Source organism: Artemia franciscana, chromosome 13, assembly GCF_032884065.1.
Source record: "Artemia franciscana chromosome 13, ASM3288406v1, whole genome shotgun sequence".
Classification (NCBI taxonomy): Eukaryota; Metazoa; Arthropoda; class Branchiopoda; order Anostraca; family Artemiidae; genus Artemia; species Artemia franciscana.
Window position 1 is genome coordinate 20860211 of NC_088875.1, and position 27641 is coordinate 20887851.

Sequence of the window (27641 nt, forward strand, 5' to 3'; positions counted from 1 at the left end):
TGTGATCTGCGTGTGAACACATAAAAAAAGTATGGTAGAATTAAGGCAAAATGAAGGTGATATGATCACAAACATAAATAAAGAAATAATCGTGGGATGGCATATATTGATCAAAGTATTGGCCAAGAGTATAATGTGGAGCCAGTCAAGATTATAAGAGCTGCAATTATGCTTACATGACAAAAATATGATAGAAATTGGCCTACATGAAGGTGAGAGGGTCAAAAACAAAAATAAAAAAAATTCAGTAGGATGGCATATATCAATCATAATACTGGCCCAAAATATAATATGGGACCAGTCAAAAATTCCATGAGCTGCAAGTGTGCAGACATAACAATAACATTCTAGAAGCCATGCAACACGATGGTGATAGGATCACAAACAAACATAAAGAAAAATCAGTGGAAAGGCACATATTAATTAAAGGAGTGGCACAGAATATAACGTGTAACCAGTTAAATTATGTGAGCTATTAGTATACTGACATGAGAAGATTATAACAGAAAGCAAGCTACATGAAGGTGGTAGAATCACAAACAAACATAGAGCAATATTAATGGGAAGGGACATATCATCCAAGGTATTGCCCCAAAGCATAATATAGCACAAGTCAAAATTATGTGAAGACAGTGAAGAGTGAAAGAGGAAAAATGTAAGAACATAAAATAAATTCATACAGAAACAATTCAACACATTATAACAAAGTGAACTAAAATCCATCACTTTAATTCTCTGCATTTGCAGCACACAAATCAATTTCATCCTGATCACTGAACTTAACTACTCTTCCAGACTGAGTTTTATAAAAGATATCACCTTTACTGGACAAAATATTATATAAACCAAGCTTTGACTTGGCATATTAAAGAAGCTGTAAGCGTGGTTTTGTAAGCATCTCAGAAAATAGTGTCCCAGATCCTTTCAAATCCTTCTTTTGTCTGAGAAGCAGTTGGCAAATTCATAAATTACAAAATTCTACAACTGTGGGTCTGGGTTTGGCAGATGGTTTGCCAATTCTTTTGGCTGATACAACATCAGACTGGGTAATTGGTATGCCAGGAAATTTCCCAGCACATAGTGACATGAACTGACTTTCAGTGTTTTCAATGGCCTTTCTCAAAGCCTGCTGTTCAAAACGGTCATTTAATTTTGCCAGGTTAGACTAGATAGACCTGAAAGAGCTCAAGGTCTTTCATTGATGACCCTAGAGTAGTCAAAGAAAATTCAATTGAAAATATGCGCTTATTATAGCTTTCAAGGGTTTTATCAACTAGACTACTAAGATCTAGATTGAGGCCAGCATACACATCCTGCTTGATTGCATCCAGCTTATCTGAAGAAATAGTGACATCATGTTGCATGAATACCTGTTCCTCTTTCATTTTGGTCACAGCCTCATCTACCTGGGTAGAGATCTTGGCCAATATAAGGCCATCAAGTAACCCTTTACCTGAAGATTTAAGGCTGTCAGGATGCAGTGAATCTGCTAACATTTTGTGTTTACTTTTATATTATTCATGTGGTTAGTCAGCATGAGTATTTGGTCTGAAAGGGATTCTGATCCAGAGAATTGGAGTGATCTGTCTGACCTAAGTTCACGGGGTGGCTTGATTTGACTTTTCATTACATACTTAATGTGAACAACAAGACAGGTACAGAGTAAGCAGTGGTATATGGCAGGCTGGGTATAAGGCAGGATATGGTTCACAATCTAGCAGCAAATTTCAAATAACTATGCAGGAGCAAGTTAAAATTGGCATAGGTCTCACCTGATGAGTCCCCTCTTACACCCCAGGGGTAGGGGCTGCTAAGTATGCCTGCCTTTACCCATTGGTAGGCAGGCAAAACCAGTACTTCGGGCTGCTTAAAGCGTTGTTGGTAATGCCAGAAGACTTCAGATTAATCCAGTTAATATTAACACGTCTTTTCAATTTTTAAATTGCGCCTTAAGATCAACATGATTGTTAAGTTTTGAAGGTCATGATCGTATCATTTTCAAACATTATGATCATTAGCTTTTCTTCATCGCATCATGAATTGATGATTGATTTTGTTTGGCTCTGCACTTTTATTTATGGTCTATACTTATGAAACTGTAAACGCAGAATTGGTGCTTTAAGGTAAAAAAAAAAAAAAAAAAACCATCTTGGAAGCGGACTTTGTCAATATGTCTTCTTAGAGGGCTCACAAATGATCTTTGACTCTGCCTTTTATTATGTCTATTATTTTTGCATGTGATTTTGTTATTGTCATATGTAGTTATTATTACTTGTAATTTTCGAAGTTTTCTTGAATTTCACTTCAAGTGTAATTTTCACTTTAAGTTAATATTTTTTCATGTCTTTTTTTTTACAAACTAAGGCTATAAAGAAAAAAATGATGTTAGGGATCTTCCTAATTACTCAGCTCTTGTTTAGTCTGTTTTTACATTAAATTTCTCTCGTTTCTAAGTTTTATTGGAAGGTAAACGTATCTTGCAACTTGCAGTCCTCATTTTATTAGGGGTGTGATCCTTCTTTAACACATAAATACTTTTCGGATTCCTGGCTGAAAAGTGCATCCTTTTATTATTGAAAAATGAATTGTTATCATTGTTGATGAGAGATGACACGCGAAACTAAAAGCCCTAATGTCGTGTAGCATCAATTGTAGTTTCATCTTCTTTTTTAAGGGTGGTGTCCTTCAGACGATATTTCCCACAGAGGATGAGTCAATATTAAAAGAAGCCGAAGAACTTGCTGCTGAGGCAAGAGCTAGTCACCAGTATACAAGTACATCTGATTTTTTGTTAATATGTTTAGACTGTTCTAAGATCCTGACAGGGGAGAAAGAAGCCCAACAACATGCAATGGAATCAAAGCATATAAATTTCGACGAAGTTCGTACGTAACTTTAGGAAATCATCATTTAGTGTTTTCTTTTTTTTTGAATTTCAATGTTTATTGATGACGCATTAATATTTTCTTCGTTTTACTAAATCGCACTTCAGATATGTTTTCTAGGAAATGAGGGACTAAGCTTCTCTATAAATATGTCAAAATCGGGTGTTTATGTAAGAATCACTTAAAAACCTGCGTTTCCGAGCGCTACTCAAAAATTCCAACGAACTCCTTTCCAAATAAGGAATGTCCCCAATGTTAAGTTCTGGGTTTATCGCTGTTATTATGCTTGTATTTGATTGTATTTTTCAGTATTGAATAAACCTTGTACTTGTTGATCAATTCACTACGTTGAAGTTTCGTCTTTTTTCCAATTTAGTTGCTAACTAATTCATGAGCAATGGGAATGGAAGTATCTTGAAATTACCTCAATTCGAAAAACATGAAAATTGGATTTCTTTGTGCAGAAAGCATTTAACCCACGCTGACTGTGAGTTCAAAAAATAGTGCTTATAGAAATCAACCAGAAAAAACAAATATCCACGGTCATTATAAGGATCTTAGAACAATAATTGATGCATATTTAAAATTAGTTTTCAATTTTCGAACTTATTTAGCTTGAATATTCTGTAGGGTTGGTTTTCGGGCCTGTTTCCCCCTTCTTTGGATTAACGAAGATTGTTACAAATTTGTTTGTTTTATTGAATAATTTTCGTGTTTTTTTTTCTATGTCTTTTCTCCACCCTTTCCAAAAAAAATCATGTTTTTATCTAGTTTTAATGCTGTATCGCAAAAATAAGGTAAAGGAAAGCAATATCTTGAAGTCTCGTTAGTATTCTTGTCCAGGCCTGAACCTATTTGCAAATTTTGCCTCATATATAAGATTCCAGTTTTAAAGTGGAGCTCAACTTACTTTTCTCGTGTTCTTAAAGTAACCATAGTAGAGCTGAAAGTCGTAGTTTTTAGTTGAGCATTTATTAACTATTTTCTCATTCTTGCATTTGACCAAGACGTATCAGCAGGTAAAGAAGGGCACTAAAAATATAAGATTTCTTTTCATAAAATATTTGTTATGAAGGTCGAAATAACTCTAGTTTTTTATCAGACGTTATTCATCTAAAGTAGTCGTAAGTGATAATCCTGATGAAAAGAAGACATAAACTGTTCAGTTTCCTATTTTTGAAACTGACATTGAAGCCTTTAGCGCATGTTCAATTCTTAAAAAGGAATTATATAGTTTTTTTTCTTGGCATAAAATGTTCTTATTATATATTTTTTATGTATTCATGCAATGCCAAAGAAGGACAGAATTTAGTCCGTTTTAAAAACGCCATTTTAAAGTCGTATTGATATGTCTACGCAGAGCATATACTGTTCCAAAAACTTTTCTTACACATCGAAAGCGAACCTTTGCCATTTGTAGTTTCTAAGCCAGGTTTAAATGCTAGATAAAGAGAATATTGGATACGTCTTATGTAATTAGTTTAAAAATTAACATAGCTGACTTGAGTGCCTTTTCTGGCTACCCATACAAGTTAAAATAAAAAAAAGCCAATTTTTCTTCGAAAATTATAACTTATTTAACACGCTAGTTGTGATGTAACAATTTAACGTCATGGAATTTCCTGTAGCAACTTGATCCTATAGCCTAGTATTAGTATATTGTTTTCCCGCAATATGCTCGACTGAGTTAGGACAAAACGTCAGAAAAAGATAGAATCCAATAAATCTGTCCAACTTATTTTTTTGAAAAAATTTAGAAAAAAGATTAGGTCAAAAGAGATCATTACCTAAGGCATTCTCGAGGTGTATCCAGGACTGTAACAAAAAATCACCGGTACCGCCATAATCACCATGGTTTGTAAAAGGCATGTGCGTAAGGACTTATTTTCGGGTTACCCAGTAAGATAAGATTTATAATCTGAGTCTGATATACTTTGATTTTGATAACTTTTATATGAAAATGCACCTTCATCTAAAACAAAAGGACGAATAGCAACAATGTTGAATTAAAAAAAAGGTAATAAAAAAAAACTCAAAATAATTATAGTATTTTTTACAATATAAGCATAAATTGCGTGGTTTCTATATCAAAACAAGAATGTTCGATAAAATTATGTTATTCAACAAACTTCACTGGCAAAACAAAATAGACATAGCTCCTTTAAGATAAAAATGCGCAACAAAATAAAATGTAAATAGTGCAGCCTAATATACAACCATGGATTAACTAAATTCGTAATAATTTTTTGGCTCGACAAAGCCAAAAGTCTTGGAGCTGCTACCTCGGTTCGAGAGAGACCTAAAATGTAAAAAACAGGAAATTAGAAAAAACTGAAAATTTTAGATTTTACGATAACACTGCTCGATTTTTATCAACTGAGTCTGAAAAGTTTAAATTAATTTCAATTTTGTAAAAAGGAAATTATTCTTAAAATGGCGCAAAATACAAAAAGTACGCCTATAAATGCACAAAATGCCCCCCCCCCCTACCGCTACCCAAAAAATAAACTTTCTTGAAAGGCCAATAATTAAAAGGTGGTAGGACGGAGGGGGGGGGGGCATTGCATAAAATCGTCCGTGAATGGTCATAAAATTTTTCCCGATTTTTTTTTTTTCATGTTCAGTCTTAACAATTACGATCTATTTGAGCTATTAGTATGCTGCATCGTTGGCGCTTTACTCAAAACTATAAGTGACTTAGTAGTATAAGGAACACAGGAGCTGAACCACATCATTAATCCATTCAATTTTCATCATTTTCAGTCCATTTTTAAATCATTTTAACACCAAACATTAAACATTTTGAACATTTTCCATCCCAACATTCAACATGAAAATAGTTCCTTGGAAATTATAGTTTGGTCTCATTTTTATACGTTAAAAAAAATTAAAGTGGATGGTTTTACTGTATCAAAAACTAAAATCAAAGAAGTGTTGCAAAATCAAAATAGTTATTCTTTACACCATCCAACTTATCATACATTTAAAAGAAGACACGTTTACATTCATAGTGTCGAAGACCAGGGGCAAGCAGATTTGGCTGATATGCAGCAGTACAAAAGTGAAAATAATAATTGTAATTACATTCTTAAAGTCATCGATTGTTTTAGTAAATATGCTTGGTGTATTCCTTTAAAGGATAAAACGGGAAATTATTAATGCTTTTACAGATTTATTTAAAAATAGAAAACCTAAAAAATTACAGATAAAGGCAAAGAATTTGTTATGAAAAACGTTCAAGTATTTTTTAAGAGTAAAGTAATTTATTGGTTCTCATCTGAAAGTGAATCGAAAGCTAAAATGTTGAGTAGTTTAATAGAATGATCAAAGGGAAATTATGGAAATATTTTACTCATAACAATCGAAAACTTTGGATATATGTATTACCCTCTTTCATTGACAATTATAACAAGTCTTATCATCGATCCATCAAAATGAAACCAATAGAAGCGAGTAAAAATGGAAATGAAAATATGGTGTATAGTAATTTATTTCCTGATACCAAAGTTCAAAAACCATCCATAAACAAATTCAATGTTGGTAAATTGGTTATATTTAATCAAAGTAAGCATGTTTTTGATAAAGGTTACTTACCAAATTTCACAACTAAAGTGTTTCAAATACCTGTAGTGAAAAATACAACCCACATAATGTATGAACTGTAGGATAAAACTGGTAGACTCATTATTGATGGTTTATACGAAAAAAAAACTCTCGAAAGTTATTCAATAAAACCTTTCATTCTATAAATGATCCTATACATTGTTAGCGAGTGTAGTGAAAAGTAGAGAAATACAAAGAAATATAGTTCAAGAACGTGCCTTAGACCAAGCTGAATTTCGTGACTGCTGAAACGCTTGGTGTTCCTATTGTTGAAGCAGAAGATAAAAAATACAAATATGACTACTGATAAATTACATGAAAATGACACTAGTTTAAGAAGACGATTACATCGACTGGATCAATCTTTAAATAACGCAGCAAGTTTTCAAGCAAGCAATCAAGCTCAATCAAGTCAATCTATTTTACCCCCGAATAAGCCAAATTTCATTGCTAATGTCGATTCTGGGATAGATGAAGAACATTTGAGGGAAATCAATGAGGTATATGATCCTAAGGGATTCTATTTTGAAATGCCTAGTTTTTATTTAGGAAATTGGTGAATTAGAAAAAGGTAAAAGGTTAGATGTAATCGTCTTCTTAAACTAGTGTCATTTTCATGTAATTTATCAGTAGTCATATTTGTATTTTTTATCTTCTGCTTCAACAATAGGAACACCAAGCGTTTCAGCAGTCACGAAATTCAGCTTGGTCTAAGGCACGTTCTTGAACTATATTTCTTTGTATTTCTCTACTTTTCACTACACTCGCTAACAATTTATAGGATCATTTATAGAATGAAAGGTTTTATTGAATAACTTTCGAGAGTTTTTTTTTTTCGTACAAAAAAAAAAACTGGTGAATTAGAAAAAGGTAAAAGGTTAGAAATTCAGTTGGTAAAAAGCTATAGAAGAAGGTTAAAAGCTATTAAAGATAACTTAGATTTTCTACATCCTCAACATGGAATTGAGATTTACACGAATGCAAATGATACGACTGAAAAATTATATAGTTTGCTAGGTAGCAGAGCTGCAGGAAATACATCTGATGACGTGAGAAATGAAGCTCGATTCGTTATTCAAGAATAATATTATTAAGAAAAATGACTATAATACTATTTACAACAACTATCTCAGAATTTGAATTTTATTAAAGAAAACTACTTTCTAATAAATGGTTTTGATTATTATTAGTGGTAACAAAAAAGTGGAAAAGCTAGGATAGATTACAATCAGAAAGAGTTAAATGGTGTGAGATCTCTAAAGTATATAGTTTCAAATAACAAGAGATATTTGAATAAATATCTTGACGAACAGAGGAAAGGCTTATTGGATGCAATGATTTTAGAGAAGGGACTGAAACTACGTCCCTGGAGATGCTCTTGTTGACACCCTCAATGAAAATCGAAGATCCGCCTCCACTGTTTGAAAATCGTATGTGTATTTAATAATTTTTTCCGTATATAAATGGCAGTGTATCAAGTTTTTCGCTCCTTATTGGGAAGTATTTGAAAAGTCTATTATCGATGATTCTACAACTAAATATGAATATACGTAAATCAGTGAAAACAATGTGAATGTATCACAACCATTAAATTATAATTGCATTTTAGAAGACGTGGAATCTTAGATGCTTCCAAGTGATAGTTACCTTTATGCAAAAGTGAAAATAACACGTTTGGGTGGAACAAATATACGAAATAAAGATGAAGCTACTTTAACAAATAATGAATTTAATTTGTTCAGAATTGCTGAATATATTATCAATGGAAAATGTATTGATTATGTATGTTTAGCGACTACTGTTAAAAATTTATTAGAATTTTCAGATGATTATAGTAGAAGCGCAGCTACTAATATGTTTTGTTATGAAGATAAAACCCAATACGTTGATTCCTTTAAACCAGAAAACGAGTTTGAAAGTACTATTACATCTGTTGCAGTGGTGATGGAACAATTGCAACAAAACAAAATAATGCTTCTATCCTAGCAGTCTATTCTATCTAGCAGTGGTTTATTTAAAAGATAACTTAACTGAATAAAACAAAAAAACGTCACGTGGTTAGTATGTACTTACCATTATCACGGTTATTTGGATTTTTTCAAGATATTAATTTTGTTTTTAGAGGCGTTACACATAAAATTATATTCAAAAGAAACGATTTTTGCAACATGATTATAAAATCTGAAGCTCAAAATTTTTAAGTAGATGTATTGCATTTATCATGGATGTTAACAGTATTGCATCCCAGTTTACCCATAGCGATTCAATTAGAAGCCGAACTAACGAAGAAGGCGGAACAATTAAAACCTGGATTAGGATAGGGCAGCTCATGTGAATTAAAATGGGAAGCATGTAATGCCTATAAAAGTGATAATAAAACGGATAGAGAATTAAAATGGAGGGTTGTCAGTGAACGCTATAATACAACTAAACAGTTAACAGTTAAACGCAAAACAATATGGTATTTGAACATATGAATACTAACAGAATTCAAATGAGAGTAAATGGATATATCCACAAGAAGATTTTAAATGTGATTTTAGTGATGCTAATGAAGATTATTCTAAAGCTCACCAACGATTTTCATAGTTAGGATATAAACATAAAAATGTTTATATTGGAACAATTGTAAGTTACAAGGATTTTAAAATAGAATATCCTTTATTTTGTTTTCATATTTAGAAGCAAGAACCGAATATTTGTCGAAGTGGATAACTGCTAACATAGAAATTAACTTTTATTAGATTAACTACCTGCTAATCCATACAATATTTACTGTGTTATATTCTCAGAAAGAAAAGCAATCGTGGAAGTCATTGTAAGTAAATTATATATTAATATGTAAATTATTTTTGATTGGAAATTTGTTTAATAAAATAATTAAATAATAGATGGAGAAACTTTTAAGCAGAATGAAAATTGAAAATAAATGTAATCGAACAATTAGGAAAGAAGATTTGGACACTAGAATGGAAAATATAATTAAAGCAATGAAATATGTTACAACTAGATATAGAAGAAAATAGTTATCACTATTGATTTTAAAGTTGAAATGTTTGATCTATTTGCACCTAAGCGTTTTGATTCTGAAGTAGCTGATTTTGAAATTGAATTTAAAAAATTAGATAAATGTATGATTTTGAAGGTCATTGAAATAAAAGGGAAGATAATAACAATTATTTAGATATTGTTATCGAACTATCCACTGAATAATTAAATTATTACATTCTATCTGTAGCATACATAAAGTATTAAATATTAGTAAAATATGCATCACATTCTTAGTAAATATGTAATAAGTAAAATATGCAATCTCACAAGACCTGTTTTGATCCTAAAGCTCATGATGGGAAATTGTAGAAACGATTAAAATTTTTATCCAAAATGGTGTGAATTCAATTGAAAATGGAATAAATTCGATTGATTAATGATGTGGTTCGTTTCCTATGTTCGCATTGTAAAAAAGTATAAAAATGACACCAGACTTTGATTTCCAGGACCTGTTTTCATGTTGAATGTCGGAATGGAGAATGTTCAAAATGTTTAATATTTCATGTTAAAATAACGTAAAATGGACTGAAAAAGATGCAAATTGAATGGATTAATGATGTGGTCCAGAACTTGTATTTCTTATACTACTTTCCTTGAAGAGTCTTGGAAAGTACAAATAAAATCAACTTGAATATTGGATATATACTGATATAAATTGTTGAAAGGTCATCAGTTCAAGATTTTATTTCACTGTACTTTTTATTTTCATTTTTCAATGCTGTAATAACTGGGAAAGAAAATATTTGCAATATAATTCGTTTTCAGTGAACCGCCAATGACGCAGTAGGCTTTAGGTTTTTACAGTTAAGGCAGGGAGCAGCATCCAAACTCTTGTCTGTAGTGAAACTGTGTTTCTCTTGAACAGTCTTGGAAAGAACTGATAAAAATTAAACAGAATGTTTGATATATAGCGATATCAATTGGTGAAAACTCATAAGTTCGAAATTTTAGTATAATTTTAATGTCTAATGTCTTAATGTCTTTAATGTCTAAAAGAAAATATTTGTAATATAATTCGTTTTCAGTAAAGTAATGACGTAGCAAGTTTTAGACTTCTACAGTGAGGGAAGGAGGCGACACCTAACCTCTAGTCTGTAGTGATTTTTGTTCGTTTCACGCTTGATTTGCATGTTCAATTTACGTTTCACTCGTTTTAAGATTTATTTATTCATTTATATTTGTACTTATTGTGTGTTTGTTTGCATTGATAGTAATTTCTGGTCGTTTTGAGTTTGAAGTTTAACAGGTATTTGTATCGGCTGATCTTATGTTTAATATGACCTTTATTTTGTAAAACTTCTTCAGAATTTTACTTTTTAATTAATTTTTGTTTTCGTTTTTGATTACAAAAAATTTGAAGTTTTTTAAAAATTCCTTATTTCAAAATCATTTTTTTTTAGAGCATCAAACTTTCATAAAGTATCAAAACTAGTATCAAAGCAACAATGTCAAAGTAAAAATAATAAAGTAAAGAAAAGATCAAAGTAAACAAGGTATCAAAGCAACAATAATCAAATTGCATAACTAACAGCCTAAATCCATTAAATCCAGGTAGTGGCGTAATTTCGTCAAATATTGGAGGGGGTGGGGGGCATTAGAGCCATTAGTTTGGGGTGGTTCCCCCACCCCTGCATCATAGCAAGCTACGCCCCTGAATTCAAGTATCAAAGCAACAATAAGTAAGTTTCGTAACTCAGAGCCTTCCCCCGGGGTTAGGGCGAAGGAATAAGAGACCGCCACTCAACTGGTATATAGAGTTATCCTCCCATTTGCGCTGCAAATGAGAGGATATTCGGAGATCGCGTTTGATGTTGGAGGGTGTACGGTGATGGCTGTACGCAGCCTTCCATCGGTGGCTCTGTTCTCAATAATTTTAGTGCACAGTTGGCAACGTATCCAGAACATCCTTAATTAAAAATGCCCTCTTTTCTTAATAAATAACCAGAAAAAAGGAAACTAGAATTTTCAATTTCTAATCATTTGAGTCCCCTAAGAAGTGTATACACCACCTCTTCCATAAAAACCCTTTTTTCCGCCAGGCGTAAGTTAAAACTCTTCCTGGGGTTGGAGGGAGTGTTTTGAACCTGAGTAGTTTGTCATCTGATCGTTTGACAATTTCAAACTTAATGAGTATCTCAAAATTTTGATCAGATAAATTCTAGGAAGAGGGTGTGGGGGGGGACTGCCTTCTGATCACATTTGATGACTCTGAACAGGTAACTAGAACGTTCAATTTTCAATCAAATGATCCATTTTTGAAGTTTATACTACCACCCCTTACATTAAACCTAATAGACACCAGGGGAATAACTTACAACGCCTGCCCCCAGGCCCTGGGGGATTGTGTCGGCCGTGAAGTTTTTGTTATCTCATTTTAGAACTATTTTAAACAAAATGACTATCTCAGAATTTTATTGAATGCATTTGGGAAAAAAGCGCGGGGAGGGGGAGGGGGCTAGTTGCCCTCCAATCACTTCTGACTCTTAAAGAGCACTAAAACTTCCCATTTCCAATTGAATGAGCCCCCTACGAAGTTTATACGACCACCCCTTCCATATGAAGTGCCTCTGGGAAAAAATTATAAATAATAAAACATTGAAGCCTTCGAAGCCTTATAAAGTGGGGGGGGGGGGGCTAGTTGCCCTCAGATCTCCTTCGACTCTTAAAAAGTGAACAAAAATATTGAATTTCCAATCAAATGAGCCATTTCTGAAGTTTATAAGATCATCCCTTCCATAAGAACCATATATGCTCCCTGGGCGTAACTGCAAACGCCTGCTCCCGAGCCCTATGGTGTTGTGTCGACACTGAAGTTTTTGTTATCTGACCTATGAACTATTTTTAACATAATGGCCCTTTCAAAATTTTTATTAAATGGGTTTTGGGATAAATTTTCATCAGATGGGTTTAACAAATGAACTGGAACTTTCAATTCCCAATCAGATGAGCCATCTCTGAAGTTTATACGATCATCCTTCCATATGAACCAATTAAGCCACCAGGAAATAACTTACGACGCCTGCCACCAAGTCCTAGGGGGGTTGTATCGACACCGGATCTTTTGATAACTGATCTTTGAACTATTTTCAACAAAATGGCTATCTCAAAATTTTTATCAGATGGGTTTGGAGAAAAAGGGCGTAGGGAGGGGGGATAGTTGCCCTCAGATATCTTTTAACTCTTAAAAAGTGAACTAAAACTGTCAATTTCCAATCATATGTGCTCTCTATGAAGTTTATACAAGCATCCCTTCCATAATAACCATATATGCCCCAGGGTATAACTTACGCCTGCTCCCGGGCCCGGGGGGTTGTGTCGACACCAGAGTTTTTGCTATCTTACTTTTGAACTATTTTTAACAAAATGGCTATCTAAATTTTATCTGATGCATTTATGGGAAACAGGACAAATGGCGGGGAAGGCTAGTTGCCCTCCAATCACTTATGACTTTCAAAAAGGGCACTAGAATTTACAATTTCCAACCAAAGGAACCCCTTCCGAAGTTTATACAAGCATCCCTTCCATGAAAACCATATATTTCCCCAGAGCATAACTTACAACGACTGGCCCCAGGGGGGTTGTGACGACTCCAGATTTTCGTTATATGGTCTTCGGACTATTTTTAACAAATGACAACAAATTAGGACAACAAAGGGCGCTGGGGGGCAATTTGGCCTTCGATCACTTTTGTCTCTTAAAAAGGGCATTAGAACTTCCGATTTCCAATCGAATGAGCCCCATCCAAAGTTTATATGATCACTCCTTCTATACTAAGTACCTCTAGGTAACAATAAAAATAATAATAAAACACTGGAGCCGTATGGCCTTTTACTATAGCGCATAGCGTTGGCTCTAATATAGTATTCGCTATCGGGAAAGGGATGCAGGTTTAACCTTAGGTGTCCAAAAAGACCAAGGTATTTTGGTGAAGCTCTTCTGGAATGTTGAGAGGAGTGTTGAACTAAATCAAAACAAACTATGTCCATATCGGTTTTCAAATCAATATCTTAACATCAGCATATTCTTAAGAACGGCTTAGCGTATAAGGGGGATGATCAAATGACAAAACGACAATGTGCATGCTACTACTACTATAACTACTAATTCTATTGTGATTTCCACGGCATGATGAGAGGAATCCTCAACTGATCAAAAGGCAATATATGCATACTACTACTGCTACCACCGTTACTACTCTACTCATACAACTACTACTCCTACTAAAACTATTACTCCTACTGCTACAAAGGCTAAGGGTATGAAGAGGAAAATTTCAGGGAAAATTAAAATGATACAAAACACACTCTGTGCATGCAGGTTGTCAAAATGGTTTAGGATATTAAGTTGAAACTTTCAGGGAGTGGTGAGGGGGTGATCAATTGAAAAACGGCAGAATGTGCACGCTATTACTAGAACTACTACTTCTACTGTTACTACTACTAAGGCTACGGGTATTAAGGTGGAAATTTCAGGAATTGTTGAGGGGGAAGTTGAACTAGAACAATATCATATTATGTGCAAATAGACTGTCAAAAGATCGTATAAGCAATATCCTAGAAACGGCTCAGTGCATTAAGTTGAAACTTCCAGGATATGAGAGGGACGTTCAACTAATCAGAAGGCAATAAGTGCATGCTACTACTACTGCAACTACCACTAAGGCTAAGCGTATGAAGATGAAAGTTGGAGGGAACATGTAGGGGAAGTTGAATTAAATCCACAGTGTGTGCATGCAGGTTGTCCAAAGACCACATATTAGCAAAATATTAGGGACGACTTGTCCAAAAAGCGTATATTAGCGATATCTTAGGAACGGCTTGAGAGAGAAAGATGAGTTTATTAATATAAATAACAAAACAAAACAAGCAAATGGCCCGAAGCAAAGCTTGTTTGGGCTTACAACCCCAATACACATACAAATAAAAACAATGCTGGAACAAAACAATACTTGTAGTCTGAAGTTGAAACCTACATGGTTTATTGTGGGGAATGTTGAACAAACCAAAAGTCAATATTAACATGTTACTGCTATTACTTTAACTACAACTGCAACTAATATTACTACTGCAACGGCGGTTGTGGCCTCTCTCACGCCCGGGGCAAAATCTTGATGAACCCCCTCCCCGAAACTCCCAGAAATTTGAAGCCAAATTTGAACAAAATTTTCATTTAAAAACGAAACTTTCCATCTATTTAAATCTGACTCTTCTTACCATAGCCTCTGCAAAATTATTAATTATCTCGCCTCAATTGATGGCTTCTAATTCAACGAGTTCAATGCTCATTAACGCTAAATCATTTCGTCCCTCCTTGCCCGTAACTGATCTGATCTTTCTTTACCAATTGACGAAAGTGCTGACCCCCCTCCCTCGCACCAAAGAAGTGACTATGGCTCTGAAAAAGTGGACAAATGAACGTCACCTCCAGTCGATGGAGTCACGGCAGAGATGCTGAAGACATACCTTTGCGCCTGCATAACTGTTTTGACTGCTCTCCTACTGGTCGTCTGGAGTAACTAAACAGTCCCGAAAGATTGGATCAGGGGTATACTGATCAAACTCTTCTAGAAGAGTGATGCTCTAATCTGTGATAACCGGAGTGTCATCAACTTTTGCCCTTGTAGGTCTTGCTCCAATCTTAGTTTCATTCTTACACTAATGTTTTTGAGGAGTCCAGGAATGGGACAAAAAATATACATGGCTCATCAATTTTCCACTTTCAATCCTGTTGATTCGAAGATTTTGTACAAGATTTAGAATTATTACGGAGTACCTGATAAACTAATCAAAATAAAATCGCACTCTCGGAAGACATTGAATGTTGTTTCTGAACACATTCCGAACCTTTTTTGAATACAGTAAATGGGGATACACCTTTGATTTAGATAATGTCTGGTGTCAAACAGGGATGTATATTATCCCCATTCCTGTTTGTTATAGTTATGGACTATATTGTAAGAGGTCTTCAGATTCTAGAGTGAAGTTTTGCAGCCAGCAGATCTATGACCTGGACTTCGCTGACGAAGTTGTTCTTCTCTACGAGGCAAAACAGCGACTGCAGTTGCTACTCGACACCATAGATGAAAAGGCTTGAAAAGTTGGTCTAACAGTCAATAAGACGATGATGGTTACATTTGACTCTCTGCTGGCAATGAAATGCAAAGATAAAGTACTTGAACAGGTCAATGAATTTAAGAACCTCGGAAGTTAGACTCATTATAATGGTGAAATAACCAACAAAATCAAGAGGAGGGTTGGGCAAGCTACATCGGTTTTTAATTACTTGAAACTGATATGGCACAGTAGGGAATACTCTATGCGCTTAAAGCTCCACCTCATGAATAGCAACGCGATGTGCATTTTCTCCATACAAGTGAATGCTGTTAACTAGTCCTAGCGTCCTAGCCCTTGAAAACACGTGATTTAGAAGAATACTGAAAACAGCGTGGAAGGAAAAGGTCACGAACATAGGATTTTGCCAGAAAACCGGTCAGCCACTAACTGCTTACCTTTTTAAATGTAGGAGATAGAAGTACCCTTCATCTCCGCATTTCGCAATTAATTCTGACACATCTATAGGTTTCCTTAAGGAAACGTGTCATGTTGAATTATTTTCTTCATGCCTTGGAGTTCATGGCAAAAATGAAAGGGATCTAAATTACTGTAATATTTTACTTTTATCGCTACTTACTTTATTTTTAAGCCTAAGATATAGGAAAAATGAAAATGCTGGATTCGGTTTGCTTATATACTGCGAACTCCGGCCTCTACTTTATTTTAATAGAAATAAAATAGTATTTGATTTTCACCAGAGGGCTTAATATCCTTTAAGGATTTCAAATCTGAAATCCTTGAAATCCTTTGAATTCTAAGGTTGTTGATTACAAATCTGAGTAATAATACAATGTTAACATCCTAAACCATTTTAAATTGCTCCAACACAACTAATCAGTTGTTTTTACCAACCCACCTCCCCCCAAGGTTCCCCCAAAGATATATTGTCATTTTCGCTTTTCTGAACACAAAGTATATTTGAAACAGCTTCTTTTTTCACCGTAAAACTACCAATCGAATACATCCACAATCTCCAGAAATTCATAGTTTTCTTTCATTATTTGATTAATACAAATCATGAAGATGGTATGCTGCAGAAACAGTTTAAAATTTAATTTAGGATTTTCTTGGCTTGTTTTTTTTTACGCACATGTATGATTTATAAAATTCCACAAATCTGTTTTACTAGTAATACACAAAATAATCTTTATAGGTAAAGTTAAATGGTGCACTTTTGGACTTTCCTTGATGCTGAAAAAAAAATACCTTTGATGCCATCTTTTCCTTCTTTTTTTTCAATGTGTTTCACCAACCCCAGTTTTGTATTCCACAAACTGTTCCCACTTTTGCTTGAAACTCTTCTTTGAGAAAGAAGGCGATCTTACGTATTTCTACTTCGAAATTATTTGCTACTATAAAGATCCTGAGAACCTAATTATTGTTTTTATACGTTCCCCAGTTGGTGAAGAGTGAAGCCTCTTGAGGGTTTAGCCAGTAGCACCAGCTCATGAGAGGGATCAAGAATTTTTCTCAATTTAAAAAAAAATATGAAGATGCCAAAAAGAGTGTTTTTAAAGATCTATTAGGGTAGCCATTTGCCCATCTATTAGGGTAGCCATTTGCCCACCCCCTGGGTTTTAGCTCTGAACCTACTTAAACAACACAACTTTTTTCTTTGTCAAATAAATCAAAGCTGAAACATCAAATCATGCATCGAATATAAGAAAAAGGTATTCTAGGACTGAGATACTGACCTCACTAATTATTACCCAATTTTTGCTCTCGGAATGAATAGAAAGACGGAACTCGTAAACTTCTTCAATTTCTTCAGGCACGTCTCCTTTTGCAACTCCTAACTCATCAAACCTACCTACAAAATAAAAGTCGACTGAACTGAATTAATAACAGGTAATTGTAGGCTATAATGTAAAGAGTTGATCATGTTACATTCGTTCAATCAATGCTGAAATGGAAAGTAGAAGTTCTTCTCATGTGGAAGTTGTCCATTTTTTAAAAGTTATGATCGTTGATATAATTTAAGGAGGAATCTCATCAATCAAAGAGCTGTGAGTACCTAACTCAGAAGCCTATAGTTATCTTCTAAAAAGTTGATAAGGATCCATTCAATCTTACCAAACTTCAAACACTATCATATCAGTTTGACGAGACTACAACCCTTTACTTTCTCTTTCTGCTTTTTTTGTCTACTACATCTCAGAGATATTTACTTCTCAGAAATTTTTAAATACCAACTAGCTATATTGTAGGATAAGTCGAGGTCCTTGGGTTTCTTTTTAGTTTAAACCTTGTACAAGCGCAATGCTCAAATTTCAAGTAGATTGCAAAACTTGTACTAAAAACTTTAAGTATACTATATTAGAAAAATAACAAGAAACCCAAGTTTAGGGCTAGTCCAACAATGGTAAAAGCATATTTAATCGTCACTATCTATTTCCAAAAACAGATAAATCACGGATATAGCTAGCATATCCTTTATGCTGAAGGTTCCAATATCTTAATGTTCAGAAGACTTGATCATATAGATTATTTGTTTTAAGGTGAGTTTCAAAGGAAGGATTTAAGTTCTATTACTAAATTAAGTATTGATTGTTCACCACTTACGGCAATAAGGAAAAATAATGGAAATATAAGAAAATATTTATGAAAGTAAAATGTTGAATGATTTGCCTTAGAGCGTGTGAAATACAATGAATTGACTGGCAAGTGTATTTCTAGACTAATAACACGTTCTATTATGCTGATACAGTACAGATGGATAGGGCGATTTTCTAGTAGTAAATATAAATGAGCGCACTAAATAAGCGCACATGCCAAAGACACAATTCAGCGATTATGATAGACTAACTAAGAGAAAAGAAGAAATGAACAAAACTCATTTAATAAGCAAAAAAGATACGATCAGCAGAAACAGACAGCAAAAAGAATATTATCCCTCACCCCCTCCCTTCTTTAAAATAGGAAATCAAAATAGAGATAACAACTAATCCATGATAATGTTTGGTACTGTTTTGATACAGCATGATATTGTTTGTTAAATGTACTATAATTCAACGATTATCATAGGTTAACTACAAAAGAAAAGAAATGAACGAAACTTATTTAATATACAAAAAAGATAAGATCAGCAGCAACAGTCAACATAAAAGAATATTATCTCTCACCCCACCCCGCCCCATAAAATGAGAAATAAAAATATTGATAAAAACTAGTCCATGATAATATTTAATACTTATTAATTTCAGTTTTTAACTGAAAGTAAGGAGCGACATTAAAACTTAAAACGAACAGAAATTACTTCGTATATGAAAGAGGCTGCTTCCTCATCAACGCCCCGCTCTTTACGCTAAAGTTTGACTCTGTCTCTCAATTCTTCTTTTTAAAACAGTGAAAAACTTCAGCGTAAGGAAGTTTTACGCTGAAAACTACGCTGGTCAATTAAAAAGGGCACTAGAACTTTTTCATTTCCGTTAGAATGAGCCCTCTTGCAACATTCTAGGACAACTGGGTCGATACGATCACCCCTGAAAAAAAAAAAAAAAAAAAAAACAAATAAACACGCACCCCTGATCTGTCTTCTGGCAAAAAATAAAAAATTCCACATTTTCGTAGATAGGAGCTTGAAACTTCTACAGTAGGGTTCTCTGATACGCTGAATCTGATGGTGTGATTTTCGTTAAGATTCTATGACTTCTAGGGGGCGTTTCCCCCTATTTTCTAAAATAACGCAAATTTTCTCAGGCTCGTAACTTTTGATGGGTAAGACTAAACTTGATGAAACTTATATATTTAAAATCAGCATTAAAATGCGATTCATTTGATGTAGCTATGGTAATTTTTTTATTTTTTAGAGTTTTGGTTACTACTGAGCCGGGTCGCTCCTTACTACAGTTCGTTACCACGAACTGTTTGACAGCGTGATACTGTTTGTTACATGTACTACAATTTGGACGACTATCATAGACTAAATACAAAAAAAGAAGAAGGAAGGAATGAAAGATACGACAGGAAGCAATATAAAAGAATATTATCCCTCGTAACCCCCCCCCCCCAATAAAATGGGAAATAAAAATAATGATAATACATAATCCATGATACTGAGGTAAAATATTTTAAAGCTGATATCCAGAATATTCAAATTTGCTTTTTTATCAAGACTCATTCGACAAACATTCCAGAGCCTCGGACCCAGTTGCTCTGAACCAAGACCATATCTTACTCTATTAAATAAAAAAAAAGTTTTTTAATTGAAAGTAAAGAGCGACATTAAAACTTAAAGCGAACATAAATTATTCTGTATATGTAAGGGATTGTCCCCTCCACAACGCCTCGCTCTTTACGCTAAAGTTTTTTTGTTGTTTTAAAAAGTAGAGTTGTGGGAAAGAGTCAAACTTTAGCGTAGAGAGCGAGGCGTTGAGAAGGGAACAGCCCCTTTCATTTACAGAATAATTTTTGTTCATTTTGAGTTTTAATGTTGCTCCCTACTTTCAGTTATAAAAAAAAACTTGTTTTTATTTAATTTCTGAAAGTTTTGCGCAGGTTTTGAAGATTACTCACCGTGCACGAATAATTAAAACGAAATTGCATAGTAATTTTTTTTTTTTTAATTAATAATAATCTTGTAATAAACTAAGTTTGATTTTTGTTCCAGTTATTTAAGAATGACTCCTGAATCACAAAGGCTGCTTAATTACAATAATAACTTCTTTTAAAAGTAAAAAAAACTTTAGAATAAGAGGTAGCTACTGAGGAAATGCAACCCACCTCATGTATGGAATATTTTCTGTTTGTTTTAAGTTTTGATATGGCTCCTTACTTTCAAATGAGAAAACTTAATTTTTATTTATTTAATTTCTGATCGTTTTTTAAATAATGATGGGAAATCCAGGCCACCTTCATGGAAAATTCCCTTCCCCCATGGAAAGATCTTCCCACATAACCTTCTCCCCCGGCCTCCACAAAAAAATTCTCCTGAAAACGTCTACATACTTTCCAATAATCAATACAATACGTAAACAATTGATAAATTTCGCAACTTGTATTCCTTCCCCTGGGACTGTGGGAGATTAAGTCAACCTCAAAGACATGATTATTAGAATTTTTGACTATGCTGAACAAAATGGATATCTCAAAATTTTGATCGGGTGACTTTGGGATAAAAATGAGCGTGGGTGGGGGCCTAGTTGCCCTTTAATTATTTTGGTCACTTAAAAAGCGCACTAGAACTTTTAATTTCCGTTAGAATGAGCCCTCTCGTGATATTATAGGATCACTGAGTCCATGCGATCACCCCTGAGAAGAAAAAAAGAAACACGCATCCATGGCAAAAATTCCACATTTTTGTAGATAGGAGGTTGATGCCTCTACCGTAGGGTTCTCTAATCTGCTGAATCTGATGGTGTAAGACTAATTTTAGTCTTACTCTGACGATTAAGACTAAACTTGATGAAACTTATGTATTTGAAATCAACATAAAAATGGATCTATTGGTATCAAAATCCTATTTTTTAGAGTTTCGATTACTATTGAGCTGGGTCACTCCTTACTTACACTTCTTTACCACGAACTGTTTCATTACGAAACTATGAAGTTCAATCATTTTTAAGAAGTATATATTAAGTGTGAAACTGAGAATTATAGACAGATTATTTAAATTGACGGGTGGTGTCTCATTCAAATACTTAAAGCAAAATTTAGATCTCTAAATCAAAATAAATATATATACAAATACATTCTTTTTCTTAAATTGAAATGTTTAAACGGAAAAGAAACCAAAGGGGATACAAATTCTTGTCAACAATGTACGAATCTAACAGAGCTACAGACAGGAATGAGCTGGGTATACAAGGTTGGAACAGCTCCGGTATCGTAAATTGGCTATGTATCTACGATTCACCATACGTTTCTCCCTCCGTCTCTGTTACCAAAAGAAAATTATTGCCTGAATGGTTTCATTACGGTGGTAGAGTGGTCTACCAGCAATGGTAGACCAAAGCATTCAGGCAATACTGCATTGTACTGGAATGTGAGGAAAGAGAGTTTCCTCTGGATTTATTTGCTTTGGTGGTCTTTGTACCAGCTATTTCAGCTCAGCTTTGCAAGTTATTAAAATGAAAAAACAAGTTTTTTCAACTGAAAGTAAGGAACAATATTAAAACTTAAAACGAACGGAAACAATAACGTATATAAGGGGGGTTGCCCCCTTGTCAGTACATGGCTCTTATAAGCTACAATTTTACTTTTTGTTCAAATTTCTCAAGAATGACTCCTGATGCACGATAACCGTTTAAATAGAATTCTAAGCCTTTTGCAATTTCAAAACACACTTTAGCGTAAACAGTGAGGTACTAAGGAGGGGGCGACTCTCTCAAATCCATAATAATTCCTATTCGTTTTAAGTTTTAATGTTGCTCCTTACTTTCAGTTGAAAAAACTTGTTCTTTTTTATTTAACTAAATAAGAAAAAACAAGTTTTTTAAACAGAAAGTAAGGAGCGACATTAAAACTTAAAATGAACAGAAATTACTTCATATATGAAAGAGGCTGCTCTCTCATCAACGCTCCGCTCTTTACGCTAAAGTTTGACTCTTTCTCTAAACTCTACTTTTTAAAACAGTAAAAACCTCTAGTGCAAAGAGCGGGGCGTAGATGACGGAGCAGCCCCTTTCATATACGAAGTAATTTCTGTTTGTTTTAAGCTTTAATGTCGCTCCTTACTTTCAGTTAAAAAAAAAAAAATTAAATTTAATTTCTGAACGTTTTTGAATTAATGCATGTTTTGATTTTGGCTCTCTGCAAATGAATAATTATATCGAAATTTGCATTTTTTTTTTTTTTTTTTTTTTTTTTTGGCTAAATGGCTGTCTATGAGTTTTGATCAAATGATACTGAGAAAATAAGGAGCGGGGGAGAAGGCCTAGTTGCCTTCCAATTTTTTTGTTACTTAAAAAGGCAACTAGAACTTTTAATTTTTTACGAACGTTTTTATTAGTCAAAGATGTACTTAACTTACAAATTAGCTTACGTAACGAAATTCTGTATTCGCATGTTTTTATTACATATATGAGGGAGTTCACCCCGTCGTCAGTACCTCGCTCTTTACACTAAAGCTTAAATTTTGTCCCAATTCCTTAAGAATGAACCCTGAATCTCAAAGGCCGTAGAATAAATAGTTGAAATTACTGAAAATATTTTAGCGCAAAGAGCGAGGTATTAGGAGGAGGTGAACCCCTTATATGCGTAAAAATTTCTGTTCGTTTTAAATTTTAATGCCGCTCCTTACTTTCAGTTGAAAAAACTTTTTCATATTTGTTTTTTCATTCTTTTTTTTTACATAATGCTGCCATGGAAAGTTCCCCCAACATATCCCTCTCTTCTCAACCCCTCCCTCCCAACCAAAAAAAAACCGAAAACGTCTGTACACTTCCCAATAACCATTGGTATATCTAAGCACTGGTCAAAGTTTTTAACTTGTAACCCCTCCCACAGGGACTGTGGGGGAGGAAGTTCCCAAAGGCTAGTTATAAGGTTTTTGAACTATGCTGAATAAAATGGCTATCTCAGAATTTTGCTCCGGTGATTTTGAGAAAATTTTTAGCATGGGAGGGGGCCTAGGTGCCCTCCATTTTTTTGGTCACTTAAAAATGGCACTAGAGCTTCTCATTTCCCTTAGAATGAGCCCTCTTGCAACATTCTAAGACCACTGGTTCGATACGATCACCCCTGGGAAAAAAAAAACAAAAAAAAAACAAACAAACAAATCAACACCCATCCGTGATCTGCCTTCAGGTAAAAAATACAAAAGTTCACATTTTTGTAGATAGGAGCTTGAAACTTCTACAGTAGGGTTCTCTGATACACTGAATCTAATGGTGTGATTTTCGTTAAGATTCTATGACTTTTATGCAGTGTTTCCCCCTATTTTCTAAAATAAGGCAAATTTTCTCAGACTCGTAACTTTTGATGGGTAAGACTAAACTTGATGAAACTTATATATTTAAAATCAGAACTAAAATGCTATTCTTTTTATGTAGCTATTGGTATCAAAATTCCGTTATTTTAGAGTTTGGGTTGCTATTGAGCCAGGTCGCTCCTAACTACAGTTCGTTACCACGAACTGTTTGATATGATAGTTTTTAATCAATGCTGGAAAATCCAACTCCCCCTCGTATGAAAAATTCCTTTCCCCCACAAAACTCTCCATTGAAAGATCCTCCCACGTAAGCAAACCCAACATAAAATTCCCCCCTTTTTCACAAATTAGGCAAATTTTCTCAGGCTCGTAACTTTTGATGGGTAACATTAAACGTCATTAATTTTATATATTTTAAATAATCATCTAAATTCAATTCTTTTGATGTATCTATTATTAGATACATCAAACAATACAATGTCGGTTACTATTGAGTCGCATCGCTCCTTACTTACAGTTCGTTACAACAAACTGTTTGATTTTATCATATTGCCTCCCCATTGACCCATAATATCTTTTTAAGGATTCATTGCTATTAAAATGGCCTATTAAAGAGTTAATTAATTGGTTTAGCATTAGATGCAAACTACTAAAATAGTTTACAATTCCTCAGATTATCAAAATAAGAAAAAATAAAGAAGTAAAAAAAACAAGATAATAAGAGCAAGACATAGATAATTCAGTGGGATTTTATTTTGGGTGAGAAAATACTTGCAGACAATATTTTTTCCGCATGAAAGTGTTCCGTTCAAAGCGTCTGATGTTCGAGAAAATATAATTTTGTGGTTGGGATTTCCGCATCTATTTTTATAAAAAAGGGAAAATTCTAGAGAGAGAGAGAGAGAGGGAGATGGGTCAGGCAATTCCTGGTGAGTATATGCTTTTAGCTTATACATCTCATCAACTGACTAATCATTTTTACATCTCATCAACTGACTAATCATTTTTACAAACCTGTAGACTGACAAGAGCCGAGATTGTCATAGAATTACACTTCAACCAGCAGAATTTCAGTAAAGACATGGTCAACTTCGTATAAAATCCCAGTAAAGTGGCTTTTCTGGCACTTTAAAAAAATGAACTACAGTTTTTTTAGGTTCTTCAAACTTTTTGACATTTTATTTCCAACGACATGCGTTTGCGTTAGTGGTCTATCTTCATAGACTAAAATTACAATTTTACTTCTAAATTTCATTTGAGCGTCTAATTCTATGCTATAAATTGGAAAATGATAATACTGGCGTCTAGAATAGTTTTTTATTATTATTATTCAAAATGAGCTCGGCAGCCAAAATGTTGATATGCACTGCTCAAAAACTGAACTTTAGGTTAAAAATTTAGGCTCTTCAGTAACAATCTACCAGTAGCACAAGTAGCGAAAAATGAAAATGCTGGCGTCTAGACCATTTTTTTTTTCTAAACAGGTTCTGAAGTTTCATCAACATATTGATTAAAAGTTAACTATATATAAAACAAACAAAAATCAAATGAGATTTCATTAAAACTGAAATTATATAAAAAAGAAATAACATAAAGTTAAAAACACAATCTGAGGAAGAGATTATTTAAAAAAAGCAAGAGGGACTTACCTATAACTAAAAAACCATCACTAACAGAAGAAAGATTTATACTATTCTTAAATGAAGCTGAGACTTCCACAGTTGCGTTATATAATAAATCAGAAGGGTGTTCAGGGTTACCACTTCGCACTAGGTAGCTATAAAACAATAAGCCAAATGAATAGAAACAAAATTAAAGAGGTGCAGTTGAAGAGTGACAGAGAAGGAAGAAATGTTAGTTTTAAAGGTTACTAAAGAAGGGCTTAGGGGGCTTATAAAACTGAACTTTGCTCTATGGAGACAGAGCAAAGAAATGCATAGAAATTTCGTCAAACTTATTTAGGTGTTTTTTATATACGTATTTTTTTGAATGCTCAGGCTTTCTGAATGCGCCGTGTAGTCTGATTTAGTTTGTAAGCCATGACAAATCAAAATGAAAATAGATTATGTTAAGAGTGTAAAATGAAGCTGACAACGAAAAATAGCAAATTCCTCAAAAATCAAGTAAGATATGGCTTCTATCTTAGATATGGCTCCACCACCCAAGCTCATTTGATTTTATTATTCTATAGTTTCTAAATATTTGCTATCTTATCTTCTATTTATTTATATTTTCAAATTCACTTAATTCTTTGGTAAATGAATTGCGCCGATCGAGCTATGTTCCAAGAATCTTGCAATTTGAGTTAAGGTCTCACTCTTCGAATTTTAGCAAAGTTTAAGCTTGGAAAATATGATGCCAATTTCTACGTTTAAGATGTCACACTTGGGCTCCTACTTTTTAATATTAGTTTCTATCTGATTAGAAATTTTATATGGGGTTCAAGATTGAGCATACTTTTAAGGGAATGTAGAAACATTATATGATTTTGTATGAATTTTTAGATTATAGAGTTTAGATCTGAACTAATTTTTTAATGATTCTCTGAAATTTATTTTAAATTAGTGGAATTTATTTTATATATTGAGGGGAATACGATTCGCCTGGATTGCAAAATATTTGATTTTGGGGAATTTTTTTGGAGGATTGTTGTAACTACCCAATAACGCAAGGCCTAGCGAGAGTAGAATGTGTTGAAATGTGATGTATGAAAAAAAAGATGGTGTTATGTTTTTCAATATTTTTATTTTTTATTTATGTAAATATAGTGAAAAGTGTTTTAAGAAAAGTAGAAGTATTTTAAAGTAAAAAAAAAAATGTGTATACATTGTAAATTTGTATTTTAATGTTATATATTATGGATCTAATGAATGGGAGCAATCCCTTGCCGCCGTGGGTAGCTAGAATGAGAATTTTGAATTGTTATAAGGTAAATTAATTGATGGAGAATCGTATGAATGTGGAAATTGTTAAAACAAAGTTTTCGGAAAAAGGTAGATAAAATGTACTAGGAGATAAAAATTTATGTATGCAAGGAATTAGAAAGTGAAAAGCTATAGAATGTCAAGTAAGAGGTAAGATAGATTGTAAAGTGAGGGAAATAATAGTGCAATAGGGATGATTTAGATTACAAATAAGCAGGGAGTCTTAGATAAAAAAGAAGAAGAAAGAAACAGGATTGGTTTTTATTTTATTTTCAGGAGTACGAAAAAAAACAATAACCCGTTTGATTCTATCCATTACATGAAGTATCACCAACCCATCATCAAGAAAATGAAAAAGAAGAGGAAACGAGGAAAAGAGCGCTAAATACCGGTGGATAAAAGAAAGAAAAGAAGAAGAATTTAAAATATACATTAGAAAAGGATTTTGTATATTTTCAATATTATAGTCTATTTTTGAAAAAAAAAATTCGATTCAGTACTCTGAATGGAGGATAGCATTTCATCGGATTCTCAGCTCACTTATTTGCACTAGCTCTGAGTCCTAAGCATACGAAACGATACTATTGATTCTTACTCCAAAGCTTAATATGTAATATCTTAATATCTTATTTTATTGATGAAATAGTGGTTCATTTTTTGTTTGTTCTGTATCAATGAGGATTGTTAAATTTTGTTTATATGTCTTGCCCAGTAGTCGAGCTTGTCTCTCCATTTGGGCAAGTTGAAGATTTTGATGAATATGAATTTTTGAATAAATGAATCTGAATCTATAGACTCCTTTTCCTGTCAGTAATTCATCTTCAACACTTTCACCTTGCATTCTCCAGCATAATTTTCTTATAAAGAAAGGCCTAAGTTTTTATTTATAAGTTGAGATTTTTTCTTGTTCCTAAAAATTCCAGAAATAACAAAACATAACTCTTCACCACAGAAGAAAAAAGTTGATATTAGAATTATCAAAGTTAAATTCTTGGTCTAAGTAAGTTTTTAAAGGTTTTATTTGTATGATGCCACATAGAAAGGCGAAACTTGGTTTCTATTCTTAAAGTTTTAAATTAGATAAAACTATTTTTCTTCCCCCCATTTTTAGTCATTAAAAAAAACCTTATACATAAAAAAATAATTGACAAAAATAAAAAAGGAACTTAATTATGTTTAATCGAAACGAAAAAGT

General features: G+C 33.4%; 2 protein-coding genes across 2 annotated transcripts in view; one reads left to right on the top strand and one right to left on the bottom strand.

Annotated features, from left to right (window-relative positions):
- Positions 1-3224, top strand: part of LOC136034643 (ubiquitin thioesterase Otu1-like) — a 28731-nt gene extending 25507 nt beyond the window's left edge. The window contains exon 6 of the mRNA XM_065715944.1: positions 2675-3224. Within this exon, the coding sequence (XP_065572016.1) occupies positions 2675-2893 (219 nt within the window). The 3' untranslated portion in view covers positions 2894-3224. The remainder of the gene's footprint in view (positions 1-2674) is intronic.
- Positions 3225-4986: 1762 nt separating this feature from the next.
- The window catches only part of LOC136034274 (alpha-1,3-mannosyl-glycoprotein 4-beta-N-acetylglucosaminyltransferase A-like), a 53293-nt gene continuing 30638 nt past the window's right edge, over positions 4987-27641 (bottom strand). The window contains exons 6-8 of the mRNA XM_065715414.1: positions 25172-25299; positions 17347-17462; positions 4987-5184 (exon numbers count right to left, since the gene is read on the bottom strand). Of these exons, the coding sequence (XP_065571486.1) occupies positions 5164-5184; positions 17347-17462; positions 25172-25299 (265 nt within the window). The 3' untranslated portion in view covers positions 4987-5163. The remainder of the gene's footprint in view (positions 5185-17346; positions 17463-25171; positions 25300-27641) is intronic.